At 36.5% G+C, this 21,950-nt stretch overlaps 2 protein-coding genes across 5 annotated transcripts; one reads left to right on the forward strand and one right to left on the reverse strand.

Annotated features, from left to right (window-relative positions):
* The first annotated feature begins 409 nt into the window (after positions 1 to 409).
* On the forward strand, positions 410 to 11,129 carry LOC137936434 (heterogeneous nuclear ribonucleoprotein 1-like). Of its 3 annotated transcripts, none has more exons than XM_068781100.1 (14): positions 410 to 635; positions 837 to 1,002; positions 1,110 to 1,199; positions 3,817 to 3,882; positions 5,099 to 5,164; positions 5,257 to 5,342; positions 6,072 to 6,117; positions 7,566 to 7,620; positions 8,264 to 8,340; positions 8,551 to 8,686; positions 8,824 to 8,957; positions 9,089 to 9,193; positions 10,309 to 10,446; positions 10,776 to 11,129. In XM_068781100.1, the coding sequence occupies exons 2-14, from the start codon at positions 985 to 987 to the stop codon at positions 10,845 to 10,847; spliced, it is 1,089 nt and encodes a 362-aa protein (XP_068637201.1). In that variant the 5' UTR covers positions 410 to 635; positions 837 to 984; the 3' UTR covers positions 10,848 to 11,129. The 3 variants fall into 3 exon arrangements, with proteins under 3 accessions (XP_068637201.1, XP_068637202.1, XP_068637203.1); XM_068781101.1 differs by having other exon boundaries at positions 978 to 1,002; XM_068781102.1 differs by lacking the exons at positions 410 to 635; positions 837 to 1,002; positions 1,110 to 1,199 and adding an exon at positions 3,673 to 3,704.
* Positions 11,130 to 11,878: 749 nt separating this feature from the next.
* On the reverse strand, positions 11,879 to 19,479 carry LOC137936854 (methylcrotonoyl-CoA carboxylase beta chain, mitochondrial). 2 transcript variants are annotated; one of them, XM_068781778.1, is made up of 10 exons: positions 19,176 to 19,479; positions 18,958 to 19,077; positions 17,371 to 17,805; positions 17,183 to 17,273; positions 15,051 to 15,283; positions 14,778 to 14,942; positions 14,197 to 14,271; positions 12,924 to 13,055; positions 12,410 to 12,466; positions 11,879 to 12,290 (listed from the first exon to the last, which is right to left on the reverse strand). In XM_068781778.1, exons 1-10 carry the CDS (start codon positions 19,368 to 19,370, stop codon positions 12,087 to 12,089), a joined length of 1,707 nt encoding a protein of 568 aa, XP_068637879.1. In that variant the 5' UTR covers positions 19,371 to 19,479; the 3' UTR covers positions 11,879 to 12,086. The 2 variants fall into 2 exon arrangements, with proteins under 2 accessions (XP_068637879.1, XP_068637878.1); XM_068781777.1 differs by having other exon boundaries at positions 19,173 to 19,478.
* Between the last annotated feature and the right edge of the window lie 2,471 nt (positions 19,480 to 21,950).

Consider the following 21,950-nt stretch of genomic DNA (forward strand, 5'->3'; position numbering starts at 1 on the left):
GTGGAGTCAAAATTAAAATTTAATAGGATTAAAATCAAAATACTAATCTCTGGGATAGTAATTTAGAAAATTACCTCGTTTTCTATAAAAGTATTATAGTTGAGAATATATGTGTAGGATATGAATAATAATCTAAGTTTTGAAACTCAGGTATCTGCTTAAATTTTGACCTAGATTTAATTATAGCTTATTCAATTTCATTTTTGTAATGGTCAATTTTTTATTTTCTATGCCTTACAATCTGATATATATATATATATATATATATATATATATATATATATATATATTTTAAATAACAAATTTTTATTAGCTATTGCATCATTACGACCACGGAGTGTGGCAATGCCCTGCTTATCCATACGGGGGGGAGGGCGGTCTTCTCATTGTACCGTGGCCGTCCCGGAGTCTTAAACCACGCTAGCCCAAACCATTCAAGGTAGTAAACCTTCCCTTTATAAACGAGCAAAGGGAGGCCAAGAAGGGCTTTTTGTTAGCGATATCAGGTCCTCGGGAGACGGAGCATCTCGCGAACGAGCGGGAGAGAGACCAGAAGAAGAGGCGGAGAGGTTTATAGGGAGAGGAGAGAGAACGTAAGCTTGAGCTGCGAGGGTTTTGAATCCGAAACCGGAAAGGTCAGTGAGCGTGCTGTCAACGAAAATGCCCCATTACTTGTTCTTATTCTTCTTTCTGTTGTTGTTTTTCATTCCGGTATTTCATCAAACATCTATAGCCCAAAAAAGATACAGATGCCTTCGATTTTCAGATGCTGCAATCGAGTTAATGAGATGTTTTTTTGTTGTGTGTGTGAGAAAGAGATGTATGCTCATGTGCAGGCGCTAGTGAGGGAGAGTGGGTATATTTATAGGAAGAAGAGAGAGAGAGGAGAGAGAAAGAGAGGAGCCGAGAGTGTCTCGATTTGTTAGACGAGGTGAAGTTAACTTCTTTCTCGTTGTTTCATTATCATTTTTTGTCAGGCGCGGCATGGCGACAAAGTTGGTGGTAAGAATCTTATCCAATTTGTTGGTTTTCCTCTTCCTTTCATACGGATATAAGTGAGTGTTTTTTTCTTATCGCCAATATCTCCTTTTGTCTCGTGTGATCCTCAGGTGCTTGGGATCCCTTGGGATGTTGACACGGACAGTTTAAGAGAGTATATGAGCAAGTTCGGAGAGTTGGATGATTGTATTGTCATGAAGGTTTGTGATGTCTTATTTGTCTGATGAAAATCTTCCTTTTATTGGTCGACTCTAAGATAACCTATTCTGTTGTTGTTCTGTAGCAATTCGCTTGTTAGTTTCTCCTCCTGAAATTTTCAACTGCAAAAAGAAAAAAAAAATTATACCTTTCTTATCTCTTTTTGATGGCTTCCGAGTTGGGTTGTAGGGTTTTGTGGACCTAAATTCAATATATTAGATTCTTAACGAAGTTGAGGCTGGTCAAGATTTGAACCCTATGGCTTTTGGAGCTTTCATGATTTTCTATTGTTAAAATTTCATAATGTCGCATTGTAAAAGAAAAATCATAACTTGGATGCACTTTTAATCATGGAATGAGGTCCATATGCCCCGTAAGTAACCTACTCATGATATAAAAAATTATATGTATCTTAGAAGCTTAGCACACGGCTAGAAGTAGGAAATTAGGGTTAATTGATAAAAAAATTATCTTATGGTGGGACAGTGGTGGGGATGCCAATATATCTATTGACCCTCAATGGACCCATCAATTATTTTTATAATTCCTTTTATTTTAATTTATTTTTAGTTTATCTTTCTTGATTTTATTGGATTTGATCAGATAGTAACCTTATCTATTTTGAATTTTAAATTTCATTTTTAGTTATTTATAGGCTACAACAGGATGTTGAAGGCAGTTTTGAAGATGAATGAATAAAATCTCCCCGTTTCTAGTCTGTCCATCTCTCCCTCCCCATTCTTCTTCTTCTTCCCCTTCTTCTTTTTTCTCCATTCGTCTTCTTCTAAATTATTCTTCTTAATTCTCCTATTTGTCATTCCCAATTCTTCTTTCTTTCTCTTTCTAATTCCAGCAATTGACCAACATTAGCATATGACAATTAAAATTGTGTTTTGTCCCCGCCTCGACTTGGTATCAGAGCGAAAATCCACCTGTGAGCTAGTTTTCCGCATCAAAGACCAATTCAAATCCGAGGCTTCTGACGCCATCGGCTAACCGTAGCCCCTTCTCATTACTTCTGATGGTGACGTTCAACAAATCCACAACCTGTTGATAACTTTGCAATGCCTACACACCAGATCCTAACACAATCGTCGCCCATGGTCGCTGTTCTGTCATCGCAGATCATCAACCGCTAGTTTGATGCATCCCAGTCATTGCACCACCACCAGAGTTTCCCCAAACCAATTGTTGGAACCACCAACCCCTGTTGACACTGCAAATCACTTTCTATAGCCAAACTCACGCTGAACCTCTGGTTAAACATTTACCGATGCCGATTAATCAAAGTTCGGGTTTTCTGTTGGTATTCTTGAAGGAAGTTTGTCGCAAAATCTTCTCCCGTACTGTCCCAGAGCCTCCCACCAGACAAACCGGCACTACCCGTCGTCGTCTAACATCGTCTACTGTCGCTAGACCTTTAGTGACTCTCTAGTAAGTCTTTGAACTCTCTTTTATCCTTTTCAACCACACAGACAGTAAATGGTCATCGTAATCGCCGTTGTTGTCGTCGCTACTGTTAGCAAGAACCTTTGTTGACACCATTCGCCCATGCCAACCTCCGTTGCAGATCTGATTGCTGTTTTCCTGGCCGGCAGCGAACCAGGTTCCCTTGAGGAACCGCCATCCTTCGTGTTTCCCTTAGTATATGGGGAAAATTAATCCTCCCCTCCCCACATGCGCGAAGCGTTTTCAACACTCGAGTATGTGCAAAAAAAATATAAATAAATAAATAAATGACAATAAAATAAAATAAATCCTCCCCCATTTGCGAATTTTAGTTTGCATTCGAGTAAACCTGGGACCCCATTTGTTTAGGTACTATCCAAACCTCAATAGTTAAACTCGATAGGATTGAGTTCTCCAACAATGGGAGAATTGGTGGGATACCCATATGCCCATCGGGCCTCAGTGGACCCACCAATTATGGTTAAAATTATTTTAACAATTCGTTTTATTTTAGTTTATTTTTAGTTTATCTTTCTTGATATTACTGGATTTGATTAGATAGTGATCTTATCTGTTTTGAATTTTAAATTTTAATTTTAATTTTAGTTTATCTTTCCTGATTTCTGGTCTCTCCCTCTCTCCCTCCCCTTTCTTCTTCTTCTTCTTCTTCATCTTCTTCCCCCTCTTCTTTCTTCTCTATGCATCTTCTTCTAAATTATTCTTCTCAATTCTCTTATTTTTCATTCCAAATTCTTCTTCCTTTCTCTGTATTTTCTTCCTTTCTCTTTCTAATTCCAGCAATTGATCGACATTCGCATATGAAAATTAAATTTGCGCTTTATCCTGCATCAGAAAGGTTCCAAGGTGGTCATGGGATAAATGTTGCAAAATATGTTTAGTTGTTGCTTTGGTTGTGTTGCCCTTTTTTCCTGTATGCTTGTTAGTTTCTTCTTGTGTTTTTCTCTTTTAATGAATTTCTTCTTCTTTTTTATGCAGAATGGTAATCTGTGCTTGTTTTAAGAACTTTGTTGAGTTCGTAACCATTCACACTGCTTATGGTCTATGCTGTTCCTTCTTCGTTTTGTACCTATATTTGTTATTTTTTTGTTGCCATTTTGTATTTTGATTACATATTGGGGCTGACCTTTTGAATTGGTTATGTTACTTCAGGATCGTTCTACTGGTCGATCTCGAGGTTTTGGCTATGTAACATTCTCATCATCTGAGGATGCAAAGGTAACTCATGCTTATGGTATTGTGCCTTTGACATTTACTAGTGACACATATCTGCATTGTATACATGTGGTGCCTGTTAACTGGCACAGGTAATATTGTTCCTGTAACCGTATTCTGCTATAATTTAAAGAGATATTTTAGGTAATGGTTGATGTACCCAATCGTGTAAGTATCCTATTAAGCTATTCATGCAAAGTCAGAAGTTTCTAGGTCATATTACAAAAATTATTTGTACCAGCTGTTGTCAGATGTCGTAGCTGAAACAGAACAAATATATGAGAAGTAGAGCAGGTTCTTCTGTGTTGCTCATCCGTCTACCACTGGAAACTCCACTGACCGACCATCTTACTTGGATGTAGTAAGCATGCCACTTGCTAACAACTTGAGCCTGGATTAAACTCTCAAAATATTCATGTTTGCATTATTTATTGCTTCCTTGTTCATGAGAAAAATGTTTGGAATTGTCATGTGTTCCAAGGCATAACTTTTAGTCATGTACTGTATACTAGCCTTGACTTCCTTTCCAAAAATGTAGCCATTCATACCATGTCAATCCAGTATATGTTCTTTTTCAATCATGGTGTTCCATCAAGGCTGGGGAGGATACTGAAATATAAAAACTCTTGTTAGAGTTAGCAATTATCAGCTGATGCCTTCCACCATACCAAGATGACATTATACCTTTGAGTGATATCAACCCCTTCCCTGCCTCTCGTGGAGAAGTAGAACTAACTAATCCTACGCCAAAAGGTTGAGAAACTCAATGATACTATTCACTTGGGGCCTTGCCTGTTACTTCACTTGCTGATGAGGTCTGATTATGCTGTTGACCCCCATACTTTACTCATGCTTCTTTTCTTTTTTTCCTTTTTCTCAATCTTCATTTTTTATTGGTTATTCTCTCTTCCAATTTATTCACTTTTCCATGTTCTCTCCCCTTTTTGTTTTACCTTCTTTCTTATCTCTTATGAAGGTTTAAGTACGTGCTTCATTTCTTGAACTGGTGTATCTGTTTTAGTTAACAATTTTTATCAACTTTATTTTATTATTATCTTGTCTTCACATATTATGGTGATAGAATATTCCTTGAGATGCATACGATGCTAGGACATGTTAAAGATTCTTGTGCCAAGTAATCATTTAACTAATTTACTTTTTCCTGAAACATAAGATCTTGTACTTGTTTCGTAACAAATGTCAATATTTGATTGTGCAGAATTGTCTGGCTAATGAGCATGTTCTTGGCAGCAGGATGCTAGAAGTGAAAATTGCCACACCGAGGGTACATTTCTAATGGGCAGGGGTGCTATTATTTTTATTGTTTTATTTTTATTTTTGAGTTACAAATTAATGTTCTAATCTTCAATTCATTAGGAAGAAATGAGGTCATCTGCGAAGAAAGTCACCCGTATTTTCGTTGCGAGAATTCCTTCTTCAATCACTGAAGCAGCTTTTAGGAGGTAATTGAATGCTATTAGCCAAGAATTGAGCACAATGCTATTGTGCTTAGGGATGGGCATCGGGTTGGATTTCATGGGGAACCTGACCCGAAAACTCAAGGATGGGTTTTACGTTTCACCCCGCAGATTGGGGATGGAGCAGGAAAAAACCCTCGTGGGGTTTTGGGGAAACCCATCTCGACCTGCCAGGTTTTATACTAGTAATGTCCCTAAGAAAATATACGAATGATATAGTTTATAATTTTTTAGGAGTATTTAAGGAAAAATAACTGTTTTAAAGCATTTTGTGCTCAGAAGATAATGCCCTATGGCTTAAATAAAAAGAGATCGATGTTATGGGATTTTTATGATGTATTAAGATTTTTGTAAATTTTTATACTTTTTACTGGTTTATAGATTTTTAATGGGCCATTGTCTTGTGGACCGGGTGAATGGGGTGTGGCAAGGTGGGATGGGCAGTGGATGGGCTGGAGAATAATTGGGGACGCGGGTCAAGTTGGGGATGGGGTGGGGAAGGGGTTTGTTTCCCAACCCCGTTTAGGTTTTTTTTAGGTTTGGGTTTTGGACTCGGGGATGTGTTTCCTCTGGTTTTTTTTGGGGTTCAGGTTTCGGGGTTAGGTTCGGGTTCTGGGAAACCCGTCCCTAACCCAACCTGGCTCATCCCTATTTGTGCTTGGTTGCATTGCCTTGTTTGACAAGTACCAATTCAGTATCTTGGAACTTTTGCAGTTATTTCGAGACATATGGGGAGATTACAGATCTATACATGCCCAAGGTGAAAATATATTATGAGCCCATCATTTGTATGATAGTTGTATGCTGTTTCCTTGCTATGATTTCATGGGACTGAGTTACTTTCCTATATGCCTGTTGAGTTCATGCGACCTACTGCCATACTAACTATATGTGGAGTTACATTAGAAAATTCTTGTAGACTTTTGAAAGAGCATGAAAACAGATGAGTTAGATAAACTTCAGGGCAGAGAGATGTGGACAACATAATATATTTTGATCGAGCCTTCTTTATCTTAAATGTTAGCTGAGTGGAGAGAAAACTAATGACTGCTAGGTCACTGCTACAAAACTACCACAATGCTTTGGCTCAAGGGCCTCATAATGGGTTTCTCGTGTCAGGTCTTTGGTTCAGGTGTCACTGAGGTTTAGGGTGTGCACATGCACACAGCAATAACTTTGATATTTAATATTCAAGTAATGTAAGATGTCCTGTTCTTTGAGAGGTGGCATGCATATGGGACGACTCTGTTGATAATTCTGCAATACTACAAACATTCAGTAGAAAAATTCAGCCATACTCCTGGTACTTATTCTCTGGCAGGTTTTCTTATACCTCGCCATACCCAAATCATTACTGTTGATCTCCTTCTGCAATGATGTTAGGAAGGATAATGAAACTTATCATTTGCATTATTGTCTCAATTTCTTGCAGTTCTTTTCTTTTCTATTGACTGGATGGAAAACAAGAATATTATTAGAATTGTCTTATTCCAAAGGAAAGCAGCGCAACTCCCTGCTTGCTTGCAACATTTGATCATTGGCATTTTCTGAAACACCTGTAGTGAATAGCATATTTGCCCACATTCTTCAACTTGGCTATTTACTAGTTTCTTCCTGTGATAATCTAGCGTCTCACAATGATGCAAACTTCCTTGTTTTTTTATCTCTTTCTGTTAGTTAACCTAAATCAGAATGTCAAGAAATAGTCATATGCCTAAAATAGTTATATGCCGTTTCTTTGTAGTAGGCATATACCATAGCTTTTCTGTGTGGGTACTCTCATTAATACATTTAAGAGGCTATCCTAGTGTCGAACGAGTGGATAACAACTAAGATTTACTTGCATTGAAATAGCAGGCCTAAAAGATGATTTTGTTGTAACTAAGAGATATCATTTCTTGTGAACTTCCCTGCGTTATTTGAACTTAGAAAAAAAGGCGAATAGGTGCATGTTTTGTTAAGTTTTTCTGAAGAATGTTTGTACATATCCATTTTCTGGGACAGTGTAGAAATGTGCTATTGTGTGGGAGCTTATGTAGAAAATGCATCATGAAAATTTGAGAAAACAAATCATACTCGTATATAACATCCCATCATTTTAAAAAACTGATATCGATCCCCGTGGAATATTGTTTATATTGTTTTTTCTCCCTTAAATATGTATATCTGATGCAACTGATTAGCTTTTGGTTGCTTTATGCTCTTCAGGACCAAGGCTCAAAAGCACATCGAGGAATTGGGTTTATCACTTTTGAAAATGCCGGTTAGACCATTTCTTTTTGTGGATTATTCTCTTCTTTTTCTAAATGGCATGACCCCTCTACCACTTAACTGAAATTTTTTCAGAGACTTGATTGACAGTTGACCACTATTTATAATGGAGTCAACACATCACCTTTGAAGTTGTGTTAAATATCATAAGTGCGTCTAGCATACAAATCACCAGAAGTTGAAAGAAACAATGATGTTTGTCATATTGCAGTAACGTTGCAATAGTGTCTGGTACAATCAAAAAACTAAAAAGAAACATCAACATGGTAATCTTTAAATGTCACTTTACAGAGTGAAGTCTGGACATTGACCTAGATGCTCTTTGATATAAAAGTCTTTGGCTGAGTTTATTTTTTGGAAGATGGACAGTGAAGATACAGATAGATTGCCAAACCTCATTGTTATTTAAAAGAAGACTCTTGATTCTAAATAAGATTGTAATAATCAATGAAAATCATCTCTTATGACCCAGATGGGATTGAATCTGCTTTAGTTTGTTTTCTCATGGTAAGGATCTGAAAATTCTTTTCCATTAACTAATGCAATGGACGATAGTAAGTTTGAAGTTCTGGCATAGTTGCCTTAGCTCTTTTGGCTACATAGAAAGAATTAACATCTATATTCTTATGTCACAGATTCTGTTGACTCGATTATGTCAGAAACTCATGAATTGGGAGGTTCAACTATTGTTGTTGACAGAGCAACACCAAAGGCAACAAACATCTATCCTTTATTGCTCCCTAATTTTTAATAAGATTTTTATTTGACAGTAGAAATATTCATAGTGTGGCGTTGAATACTAATTCCTTGCTAAAAAGTTTTATTTTTTTATTTTTAAAGAAAGCTGGTGAGGAAGATTCAGTAATATGCTTAATGCATATTCGTGCTGGAACTAATAGTACAAATATGTTACATTTATCAGGAGGAAGAGTTAAGGCCACCAAGCAGATTTTCACACGGTGGTTATGGGGCATACAATGCATATATTTCCACAGCTACCAGATATGCAGCACTAGGTGCTCCCACCCTCTATGACCATGCAGGATCAACTTATACAAGTAAGACTTTTCCATTATGAAGGCCTTGTTAATGTATAACTTCTTTGGAATGGCATGAAGTTTTCTGAAAATGATTAGTTATTTATTATTTGTTGGTATGGAAGATAGTCTAGTTTATCGTTGATTTTATGGTGTAGGAGGACTCTCTGAACCAATGCGTGGAATGGGCAAAAAGATCTTTATTGGTAGGCTTCCACAGGAGGCCACTGTGGAAGATCTGCGCCTGTATTTTGGAAGGTTTGGCCGCATCTTAGATGTGTATGTTCCAAAGGTAATTTATACAAATCTGGATATGCATTAGAAGGGTTCTTGGAAACCAATGATGCACTATTTATTTTATTTATTTTTTATTTTTTATTTTTTTATTTTTGAGATGGCTAGTTGTTTGATTTTCTTAATCAGGATCCAAAGAGAACTGGCCATAGGGGTTTTGGTTTTGTAACTTTTGCTGAGGATGGTGTAGCAGATCGTGTTTCTCGAAGAACTCATGAAATCTGTGGACAGCAGGTTTGCATAGTCTTGGTTTCATCTAAATTAGATTTTTTTTTATTTGTTTATTTGTTTGACCATATCACACACATGACATTTTGAAGTTTTTGGTTAAGAAAGACTGCCTAATAATTCCCAAAATAAAGGAATGACAGCAAATATCCAGTGATCCTGGAAAGTTTCTGCATGAAATATTTTTTTATGTTGTAATCTACTGGGAAGGAGTTATTGTCATTGTCTTGTTGAACAATGAGCAGATCTTGTTTGCACGTTGTATATTGGATTTGATCACCTCTATTAAGTTTATGTTAACATGAATATATTTCACTGGTTTTGCCTTGCATGACGCAGCACCACGTCGCTCTTGGAAGTCAATAGCTCTTAGGCCCTCTGCCAGTATTTATTGCTTTGTTTGCGTATCTTGGATGAGTGTGTCTGATCTTTCATAGTTTGTGTTTAAAGCAAAAGTCTACCCATATCCTTCAGCATCATGCAGTTTTAAACAGAAAACATTTTTTTATTTCTGCCTTGTTGATATTACATTTTTCTTTGAATGCATGTGATGTATTTGATGGCATAAGAATCCCATATCTATTTTTCTAAGTAGTATACTCTATTCACAAAAAAAAAAGGACTGTTCTAACAGAAAGATAGAAAATGGAAAAGAGAGTGGCAATCTGAAGCCCTTGGCAATTGGCTCAATAGCTGTATTCTCTTTTTGATAGCTCTCTTGTTCATGGTTTCCCCAGAGTAGATAACCAATTCAGGCTCTCAAAAATTCCCAGTTGGATCTTGTTCTTTTGGAGGTTGACGGGAGGAGGAGGTGGGTATCACCTAGAATACAAGGGACAATTCTGCACCCCCACCACCCTCCCCACCTGAATCATTCACCTCCTGTAGCAGGTCAACTTGGCCAAGTCACAAATCCTTGGTCTTACCATCCAGGAGTCCTGGATGTAGACAATCTAAAAAAAGAGGGCACTTGCCAATATTCGAACTCAAATATTGTCTACTTTTTGAAACCATCGGCTTCTGCAGCAGCTATTGATTTACCGATTAATTTCACTTTGCATCCTTATTCCTATTGGAACGGATTCTTTAATGATGTGACTCTAAATTGATTTCTTGTGTAGGTTGCTATAGATTCAGCTACACCACTTGATGAGCCTGGTCCAAGTGGCAGTTACATGATGGAAGCTCCTGAATCATTTGGAGGATATGGTCCTATGCGCACTTATGGAAGACTCTATGGAAGCTTAGATTTTGATGATGTGAGTATGTGTTTAGAGAGCCGTCACTTGGATAAATGGTTTCTGTATTGGATGTGACATAGCAAGAAATTCTCTCATGTTGATTGTTAACTCATGCTTTAACACTAGCTATAATACTGGAGCAGAGACCTTTAATTGATGTGTTCCATCAGGAACACCTAGAGTAGACTTGCTCAAGCAAAGTTTCCTCATGATAACAAATTCATGTTAAAACGATTTGGAACCTTCTCTTTTCCAGATTCAGATTGCTCTTGAGCTGTTATTCATTCATTTAACTACCTCACGACTGATCCATCAATATTGGTGTGTGTTTTTTTTTTTTTTTACAGTGGGGAGCAGGGTATGGAAGTGGTGGAGGCGGAAGACCTTCAAGAATGGATTGGAGGTACAGACCATATTAATTGAGGCCCTGTGACTGTCAAATCTGCCCTTGGCATAATGCTTGCCCCTTACTAATTCCGAGGTGTATGGAAATAGTGCAACTGGACTACTGAGTTTTCTTGTATTTTGAATTACTTCTGTAGTTCTTTCCTAAATGTTGGAAAAATTTCTGAAATTGTGGTAATTCTGGAGAAAATTATTTATGAGAATACCGATTCAACAGCCTATATGCGGGCTTCGAAGCACCAGGCATGGACATGTCATGGATGATTTGTTTCTTTCTCTCTGATTTTGCCTTACGATAGTGGTTTCTCTGTGGATGAATTGAATACTAACGATACTTAGATTCAAGACGTCATGCTCAGAAATAACAAGCCGGCATCTAAGCATTTTTTTATCAAAAGTTTTACCTTGTCCCGTAGAAAGTATCTTGAATGTTTATATCCTTAATTCAAATTAGAAAGCATCCAAACCAGAAATTATCTTTCATTGATAACGCATAGCTTTATAATCATGTGAAGGGCTGTTTTCCAATATAAGCTCCCTCAATGTCATGATTGTAACTATAGAGATACACTATTTCTATTGAACAGAGACCAAAAACAAAAATTTATATAAAACTTTCCCCTAAAGTTTTATTTATTTCTTAGGGTTAGGGCGACTACCTCTCCCACAGGAAGGGTTTTCCCTTCTCTCTGGCAGATAGTGTCAGCCATTTTCTTGAGTGACCATAAGATTAAGGGTCTGTTTGGAACCGCGTTGGAAAGGAAAAAAAAAAAAAATGAAAATTTGACCAATCTTATTTTTACTAACTATTTTTAGAAATAATAATGACCAAATTCTTATTTTTTTATTTCTTTTCTTTTCTAGGGGTTCCAAAAAGATCCTTAAGAGTATGCCATAAAGGGAATGCCTCCACAGTAAGAATAAAAAGAAGGTTAAGCATTGCCACATCAGAACCAAAAATGTTAGATAAGTTGACATTGAGACTAAAATTTGTTGAAAAAAAAGTGAAATATCTGTTTCAAAAGAATCTCATTGGTTTGTTGACAAGGGATCGATTCACATAAGGTTTCATTCACAGAATCAATAAGAGTCTTCTATTTAGGTAGCACTTATTTCAGTAAATACTCAATCCCTATCCATCTCCTTAGGCAGTAAGCAGCTCTGTTTTGTACAAAAACAAATAATAACTCGGGACATTTTTTCAAAGAGCTTTTTTATTGGGAAAGCAACAATGTGCACTATCCTATATCATATTACATTCTGAAGATGCCATATTTAGTGTCTTCTGGCACAGGCTTTAGAGAGGCAGATAGACAGAGGCCTATTACTTTCCTAGTGTCTGCAGGGTCTATGATTCCATCATCCCACAACCTGGCAGTGGAGTAATAGGGACTCCCTTCTTTCTCATATCCTTCCACAACTTTACTCTTGAACTTCTCCTCTTCTTCTTTACTCCACTGCACCATGAAAGAGTATTTATATTTATTCTTTCTCTACAGTCATCCTTTCCACTTCTGAAGAAAGTGAATTTTTGTGCTAGAAACAGATAAATCACTATCATGTGGATTCTTCTTACCTGGATGCCTTGCTTCTTTTTGTTGCTCTTCTCTAACTGAGATAGCACACCTGCAGCCTGCACAGGCAGTGAAAACCATGAGATAGTGTAGGCACTGGCATAAAAAACTTCCATACGCAAATATCATATGTACAGCAATGAAAAAAAAAAAATGCAGTAACAGGAGAATTTTTCAGTGCAGTTGCCTGAGGACATCCATTAAGCAGTATTCTAAGAACTGAGAATATTATGGGTGATTTATGGAAGGAACTGAGAGCCCCTCTCAGATTGAACTTTTCAAGTGTTTTGGTTTTGCAATAAGAAGAGCAGTAAGATTGATCAGGAAAGGCATTGATAGCCTCTAAGTAAGCCTCCGGCTATGCTGGGAGATGTTTTCAAGGTGAAAACTTACTTTGACATACGTTCGTGTTACCATTTTCATCTGTGAGTTTTGCAAATTTAATGAAAAGTTCAAAAGCTCAAAAGTAATACACGATCTCCACTTGCCTACAATTTCTGTATCAGTAGAAGTTACCTGAGGACCACCCATCACAGATATTCTGGCAGAAGGCCACATGAACAGAAAATTAGGACTATAAGCTCGTCCACACATCCCATAGTTTCCAGCACCAAAGCTTCCTCCAACAATAATTGTCACTTTTGGAACCTGTAAAGCAAGCTCGAGAAATATTTCAATATATTGAAAGGCTCATATCAATTCAAAAATAAATGACTAGAAATGACTTAAAAGATCTATGTGAAATGTTAAAGAAAATAAAAAAGGAAATAATGAAGAATCTATATGAATCATTGCACAAAATGAATCAGTCTGCATCTTTTTAGTAATTTAATTTATTCCCATAATTTTTCATTTTTCCTAAAAAATGTTTCCAAGTGAAAGTCCAGGTACTTCTAGGAAAAAATGGAAGTTTCAGCTATCAGTTAGATTAAGTAAAAGTATAAAAAATTGTTTTATAAATGTATAAACTATAAATAACATGAAAGTCATGCCTCCATTTTCTATTTTTTGAAAAGTCGTATTTTCATGTTTTGTTCCTAAGAAATCATATCTTTCCAAGTTACATACGAAATCAGTGGAAATTACTATTTAATTTATTTTTTAATAACACAAACAAACATAAGTAATGATAATTCATTATCTTCTTCACACATACTGCCATTTACTATACTACCTACCTTTTTTATGCTATTTTATGACCTGATCTTTTGCTAAATAGGATCAACTATTTTTTCACTTATATGTGATATTATTTAGTAGGATATCATGTAAATGTCACCTCATATCACAAAATTTAATTTTGTTTGAGATCATGATATAGGAAACTAAGAATACATAAGTTATCCATACACCGATCACCTGACTTTAATATGGTCACAGTAAATCTTTTTATCTTTCACATTTTTATTAAAATAATGAACTTTAACAAGTTCCTGTGAGTTACCAAGTCTTATCAATTGAGTATTATTAAAAGCTACTCAAATCACAAATAGCATACCACATGCGTAGCATAACAACCCATGTGGGCTTCACCAAGAGACCCGAATGCAAAATATTTTTCCCTCTAGTTGGATGCTTAATGTAAAGACTGGGCTTACTGCTTCGTTTGGTCTAAAGGAAATCATATCAGACCATAACTATCAGGGTTTGGTACAGTCATAGGCTTCCATGAATCACTAGAATAAAATGTTGTGAAAAAGCTCTCTTTAAAGTGTGGAAGTGACTTTTTGGAAAACATATGACAACTAGTAAAATGTTTACATACATAAAGAGAAAGGATGAGTCTAACCTTTGCACAAGACACTGCCATAACCATCTTTGCTCCAGCTTTAGCAATACCACTGGCCTCAGATCTTGAACCTACCTATAATCCAAATAAATAGAGCTAATGAATGCCAACCTATATGCAATTTGGACTATTTCTAAATCCTCGACTATACTGTTGAATTGTATAGGAATTGGCCTACAAAAGAATGAAAATGATTAAAGCAATTGAAACAAAAGATTTGCCTTCTGTTAAATTCTCTACTTCATATTTACTCTCTGGGCATCAAAGATATTTTAATCCAATATTTCTTATTAGCTACTGCATAATGAAAGACATCCATTGCCAGATCTCGCTACTTTATTGATAAATAACTAGTGACACTCGCAACAAATAGTAACTAAGGTTCAAAGCTATACCAAAAGATTTGCCTTCTGTTATATTCTCTACTTCATATTTACTCTCTGGGCATCAAAGATATTTTAATCCAATATTTCCTATTAGCTACTGCATAATGAAAGACATCCATTGCCAGATCTCCCTACTTTATTGATAAATAAATAGTGACACTCGCAACAAATAGTAACTAAGGTTCAAAGCTATACCATAAATCCATTGATATTTTGAAGAAATATCAAAGGGATGTTGCGCTGTGCACACAACTCAATAAAATGGGCCCCTTTTAGAGCAGACTCAGTAAATAAAATGCCATTATTTCCAATTATTCCCACAGGTTGTCCACAAATCCTGGCAAAACCCGTCACGAGTGTCTGCACAGAAAAAATGAAATTCCTGACCATGAAGTTTCTACAACATGGAAAAATTGTACTCAACAATTGAAAAGCATCGGAAAATACAGCTTAAAGTTCAATTCTCACACTTCCATACAACTTCTTGAATTCATCAAATTCACTTCCATCAACTACGCGGGCAATCACTGATCGAATGTCAAAGGGCTGTCTATGATCTGTGGGAGCTATAGAACGAAGTTCCTCTACATCATATAAGGGCTCTTTGTAAATGCCATCCGCACTACAGGATCTATTTTGTTGCCCAGCCATATGAAAGTTCTTAACAATTTGTCTGCCAATGGCCAGTGCATGGAGTTCATCTATACAGCAAAGATCAATTCACCAGTTAAAACTTTAATGAAAAATCGTAATATCCAATATTTACTAATGCTAGATTTCTGTAAGCCAATATTTATTAATGCTAGAATTATGCAACAGTAAATGTGAAAAACTACATTAAAGTCAGAAATATTCACATAAAGACACTTCAATAGAAGGGAAAATAAATTGAAATTGAATCATGTAATGAATAAATGGAAAATCACAAACTATTAGCAATAGTCCTTTTCAAATTCAAAAATACTGGAAAAGAAGTGTATAGAGGAAACACAAACAAGCTAAGCCTTTGTGGATTCCACGAAAGGGATGATATAAGGCTACCACTATCAAAGCGCTCCTGGTTGCAATATTACAAAACAAGAGCATCTAAATCCTTATAATGAGAGACCATTAATCTCTCATCCATCAGTAATGGCAAAAAACTCCTGTCAGTTCAAAAGACAAATATCCTTGGAGAGGTAACTTTCCAGATGTACAAGATATTAGAATATTCTTCAGTTGCAAATCAAAATATGACAAGTCTTATGATCATGGGGACCATTCATAAGTTTGAATACACACTATGCCTCCTATGTAAGATGAACGCCTAACAGTTAGGCTCTTGCAATAACTTTCTGAAACAGTCACCAGATTTGTTCAAAAGATCTAATGATAGGCTTTCTTTGAAATTATTCTCATAAGTTTAAAATGAATATATAAGTTAAAGAGTTAACAGAAGGATACACCAAAAACTAGATAATTTCATGATGAGACTCTGCCTTTGTAGACCTTTGGCCATTAAGTGGATTCACACTGCCAGAAGCACTAACAAGTTATTTGATTCTTGGCTAATGCTAGTACCTACCTACAACATATGCCTTTTGGGAATACCACATTTGCACTCAATTATTGTCTCCTTTCTTGTTTATCTTCTTCCTTCCTGTGTGCTCAGTCTTTTCGTCCTTGGGGCATTTGCTATCTATCTTAATAGAATCTCATTTCTCATAATTAAAAAATAAAAATAAAAATTCGCGTTCTTGAGTCAAAAGTACATTTTTTTTTATGTTTGCAATGTAACATGCACACTCTATCTTTAGTGAGAAGTATGTAATTATTTCTCAAGAAAGTATGCATAATCCATGCAACTCAAAATGCCGAAGGTTTGAAAAATGGGTCCAACCAAGAAAAGTCCTTCAGGCTTCATGTAACAGATTTGTAATTTATCTCCAAAGATTGCTTGTCCTGATTCCCAAAACCATTAACTAGGTCATGAAGAGGACTGTTAGAATAGTCACACTGGATCCAAGATTAGAAAGATCCTATACTTATTACTTGGGAAGTGACATCTTAATATCAGCTAGACATTTTGGGTTGGATCTTGGCCCAACATTTACATAGTATTAGAACAAATACCTTCAGATGAGCCTCCACCCAAAGTTGTCAAATATGAGCCATTAAAGAAAGCCCAAAGGTGAGGGGGAGTGTTAGAAAACTTTCACATGGATCCAAGATTAGAATCATTCAATACTTATTAGTTGAGAAGTTGCTCCTAACTTCAGGTCATCATTTTGGGATGAACTTGGACTCAATTGTAACAAGTAGCATAAAAGAACTAAGATGCCAAATTCAGATTAGAATGCAATAACCATGTTATTACCTACTCCTTGAAAAATTGAAAAAAAAAAATCCAAATTAATGTACTTCTAAGTTATAACCAACTATAGCGGAATTAATAAAAATAATTGGTATTAAGATATAGATGAATAACTTTTGGTCAAAAAAAAAAAAAAGAGTAAAGCATACATGAGAACTCTTAACTAAAAAATACTTCACATGCAATGGGCACCAATGGAAAATGGCTAAAAGAGGTAGAGAAAGCATGACAGGGGTTGAACAATTACCCACAGCAAAATGATCTGAAACACCAGATATCTTGCAATGAACAGTTGCTCCCCCCAAATCTTCAGCTGAAACTTCCTCTCCTGTGGCAGCCTACCAAAATTCCTCCAGAAATAACCTTAAAAGAACTTTGACTATTTCAAAAGTAACCCCGATATTTACTTAAAGAAAAAAAAGACAAGGGACTAACCTTCACTAAAGGGGGGCCCGCAAGAAATATTGTCCCATTGCCTTTCACCATGACACTCTCGTCGGCCATTGCTGGTATATAAGCTCCTCCTGCAGTACAGGAACCCAAAACCAACGCAATTTGAGGAATGCCTTCAGAAGACATCTTGCTTTGATTGTAAAATATTCTTCCAAAATTGTCCCTGTCTGGGAACACTTCAGCCTGCCTCGGAAGATTAGCACCTCCACTGTCGACTAAGTAGATACATGGCAACCTGCATTGTGCAGCGATTTCTTGTGCCCTGAGATGCTTTTTAACAGTGATAGGATAGTATGTTCCCCCCTTAACTGTAGGATCATTAGCAACAAACATGCATAGTCGTCCATGGATAGGGCCAATGCCGGTGATGATTCCTCCAGCAGGTAATGATTCCTCATAGAGCTCGTAACCTGCAAGCTTCATTGGCACCGTTGGAAGATTAGTAATAGAATGAATAATTTCAACCCCCAGTTTCCATGTCGTCATGCAAATTTTATGTGCAGGAAAGCAATCATCTGGAAGTCATGAAGAAGGCATTATTAGCATCAAGAAAGATAACAACTATAATGATGATGAGGATAATTCTTAAGGAATAGTCTTACATGGATTACTGAATACAATGATCTTGAGTTTATTAGTTGGAAAAGAGGTTTCCTTAGTGGGCTAATCAATTTGGGATGGGCGTTGGACCCAATTTCACATGGTATTAGAGCAGGTACTCATATGTGGGCTTCCACCCAAATTATTTACATGTAGAGCTACAAAAAAAAGAGGGCCTACACGTGAGGGGTAGTGTTAAGGAATAGTCCTACATGGATTACTGAGTACAAAAATATTGAGTTTATTAGTTGGGAAAGAGGCTTCCTAAGTGGGTTAGTTAATTTGGGATGGGCCTTGGACCCAACTTCACAATAATAATAATAATGATAATGATAATAATAATAATGTGGACAATGATGAAGATGACTGGATAACAGAAATTTACTGTACTAGTCCTGAATTCCTGTCTTGTATCTGGAGTGTGGCTGTTAAGATGCAATGAATACTTTTTTGCTGGTCAGCAATATCTTGCCACCGGGACTGATCAGTGTTATATGAAGCAGAAGGTTTGCCAGCCAGACGCTCCAAGCATGAATTTTCACGGCCAAGATTCAGCAAACAGGTAATCCGGTGTTAACTAACAGATTTGTTATTTTCTTTGAAACTATTTTATCATGTCAATTTATTTTCCTCATCAATTTCATGCACGCTATTAATCAAAACTCTAAACAGCTCTTCGTTAGATTATTTTCCAGAAGGCTTTCAATAGAGATGGAAAGAGATATACCAAAAGAAAAAGAAGAAGCTATTGTTAGAGTTTTCTTAACAAGTTGCAGCTCTTGTATTCAGTCACTTAATAGAAAGATGACAACCTCCTTTCTAAAAAAGAATATCTTAACATCTTCGAAAAGAAGATATTTTATCCCGGCTTAATGTCGTATTCAAGATTCATGTACTCACTAACTCTACACTAGAATGTGGTTTTCAGAATATCCTGCTGAATTGTATTAAAAAACTAAAATTTCTTACCTGTGACAGTTCAAGGAACGAGGCACCGGGATCAATCAAGCGATCGATCCTTTCTCTAGGAAGCAGCTTATTCCTGCTCGAGTTTCTCTTCACGGCTTCCGTCCCTCCACACTGGAGAGCCTACAACGGGAAGGATACGAAGTCAGAAAGAAAACAGAGAATAAAGCCGATATTTCATGAGAAAGTCTAAAAATTCAGAAAAGAGAAGCGGGTACCACATCAATACGACCACGAAGTTGAGAAACGATGTCTTCCATAACCGTCGCATTCCGAACGAAGGTATCTGAATTCTTATGGACATTGTCACCGAGGACTCCAAGGCAATAGTCTCTTATTTGCAAAATCGAACTGGATCGTTTTTGCCACAAAGCCGAAGAAGAATAAGCTGTTCGCCTTAGGAAAGACCTCAACATTTTTTTTGTAAAAGTTGGTTGAAGCCGAGTTTCAGGGATGATAATATTTTTCCCGTCTGCTACTAGCTCCGCGTAGACGTGGCTTTGCCGTCAGTGTTTATCCGTTTGGGACAAACTTGGTGGCGTTTGGCGAGATTGGCCGTTTCGGCCTAACCGTTGCTCCTAACATGCACTAGAAGTTCCAAAAGATACCTTTAAAAAGCGTTGTTAGTGTTATTTCCAAAGAAAAGGTGAAAAGTTATTTTTAAATTTTAGAGCATTTAATCCGGATTCTATTAGAACAACAATATTGTTTGTATATCCAAACCAAAAGCAAGGAGATGATACATTATGGTATCATTATTTGCCACTTTTAATAGAACAAAATGGAAATAACTATTAGTATTTCCGTTTAACCCTCTGTCCTTGCATGAAGTATTTTTTCTCCTTTTCTCATGTCCTTCACCTAAAACAGACAAGTTTGAAGTCATCACTCCAAGATGAGAAACTAAAAACTTTGAAACGACAACATTTGTTTAAACTAGTTAGCACTATCAGTACTTGAAAAACAATAACATTAAAGTTTCACTTTTACAAGAACTAGAACTATAAATTTTATTTTTATTTTTTCTCGAATGCTCACAAGTTTTTGTAACCTTGTTGGTCTTATCTTTGCTATTTCAAAGTTTTATCAATAGGAAAACTTGTTGTGTAGTCCATCTATGCTATTGTGTTGTTTTTCTTTTAAAATTCAATCTATAGGGAAGAAGGGAAGAAAACACTTAGAAACAATAAGGTTCTCTTTTACGAAAATCATTGTTTTCTTCCTGCTGTCTTCTTCATATTGTGTTGCCATCTTCATGAAGCTTTATTTCCCTTTTAATTTTTTTCCTGGATTTTCATTAATAATCATTGTTTCTTCTTATAGAACCACTAGTTTTTCAATCACTATTTTTCTTACAAAAAGAGTTCTTTTAAAACCATTGCTTTTATTTTGGAATCAATGTTTTTCTTCAAGAATCACTGATTTTTTTCTTAGTCCTGCAAGCTCTTATAAACATTTGTGCAATTTGTTGTCAATTCATGTGATAAAGCAGTAATATTTAGAACTCCTAAGCTATTCTTTCTATGATGAAACGATGTTTTCCATTAAAATTCGTGAATTTCTTGAAAAAGTAGTACATTATTAAACAATTATTTTTTTCTGAATTTTTTATTTACTAAAATAGAAGCACAACAATGGTACAATAGATTAGGATATCCATCATTATCATCGTTAAAGCATTTGTTTCCTTATTTAAAGTCTCTTTCAAATTTGAATTGTGAAGTGTGTTAATTGAGCAAACACCACAGAACCACTTACTCTCCTCGGGTTGAACCTAAAGGTGTTACTTATTTTTCTTTAGTCCATTCTGATGTCTGGGAACCTTTAAATATTTTCAATGTTTGTCAAGCTAAGTACTTTATTATATTTTTTGAGGATTTCACTAGAGTGGTGTGGTTATTTTTACTCAAAGATAGATTTGAAGTTGTTTTCGCTTTTAAATCATTTTATTCCATGGTCTCAAATTGATTCAGTCATAAATTACAAGTACTTCACTCAGATAATGCCAAAGAATATACGTCAGGGGACTTTCAATTATTTTATAAGAAATGGTATTATTCATCAGATCTCATGTGCTTTATACCCAATAGTAGAATGGTGTAGCTAAACAAAAGAACCGACTTCTCCTTGAGGTATCTCATGCTCTACTTTACTCTATGAATGAACCCTAATTTTATTGGCCACATGCCATCCTCACTATTGAAGATCCTGCCTTATGAGACACTGATTGAGAATAATTGCCATGTTTAGGGCCCTCCTTGCAGAGGATCTTGATCCTCCATTGCAGGAGTTAATCAAGATCCATTCTTCCTTTTCTGTAAAATCAAATCAATTGTAAATCCCTGTAATTGAGATACAACAGTTATAAATTAATGGAAGAACCTCGGCCCAATCAGTGTGGTGAATTTTGAAAAATATTTTCATGGTATCAAAGCTATACCTGGATTAACCTCCTGTGATCCTCAATGGCCTCCAATTTTTCTCCCGACCTTTTTCCATTCAACACCATGATTCATATGGTCACCATTAAACTTTCATCTTCCAACTATCTCCTATGGAAGAGTCAATTTCTTCCTCTTCTTGACAGCTAAGGATTACTGGGTCATGTGGACGGCACCCTTGTGCCACCTCCTCCGTTTGAGCCTCCCACCTCTCAGACGCCAAGCCCCAAGTTTCTGGCATGGAAGGCGATAGATCAGCATCCTCTCAGCCTTCTCCTGTCATCTCTCTTCGAAGAGGCCATGGCTGAAGCCGTCGGCCTGACCACATTCCGTGAGGTATGGATTGCTCTTGAAAATACTTTCAGCCACCACTCCAAGGCTCGTGAAATTCGTCTCAAAGATGATCTGCAACTGATGAAGAGCGGCACCCGTTCTGTCAGTGCCTATGCTCGAGCATTCAAAGCACTGTGCGACCAATTGCATGCTATCGGGTGTCCGGTCGATGGCACCGACAAGGTGCATTGGTTTCTTCATGGTCTTGGCCCCTATTTCTCA

The sequence above is a fragment of the Aristolochia californica genome, unplaced genomic scaffold (assembly GCF_029961685.1).
Source record: "Aristolochia californica isolate CCGP_79_NKW_82.1479 unplaced genomic scaffold, dmAriCali1.0.hap1 SCAF_7, whole genome shotgun sequence".
Lineage (NCBI taxonomy): Eukaryota > Viridiplantae > Streptophyta > Magnoliopsida > Piperales > Aristolochiaceae > Aristolochia > Aristolochia californica.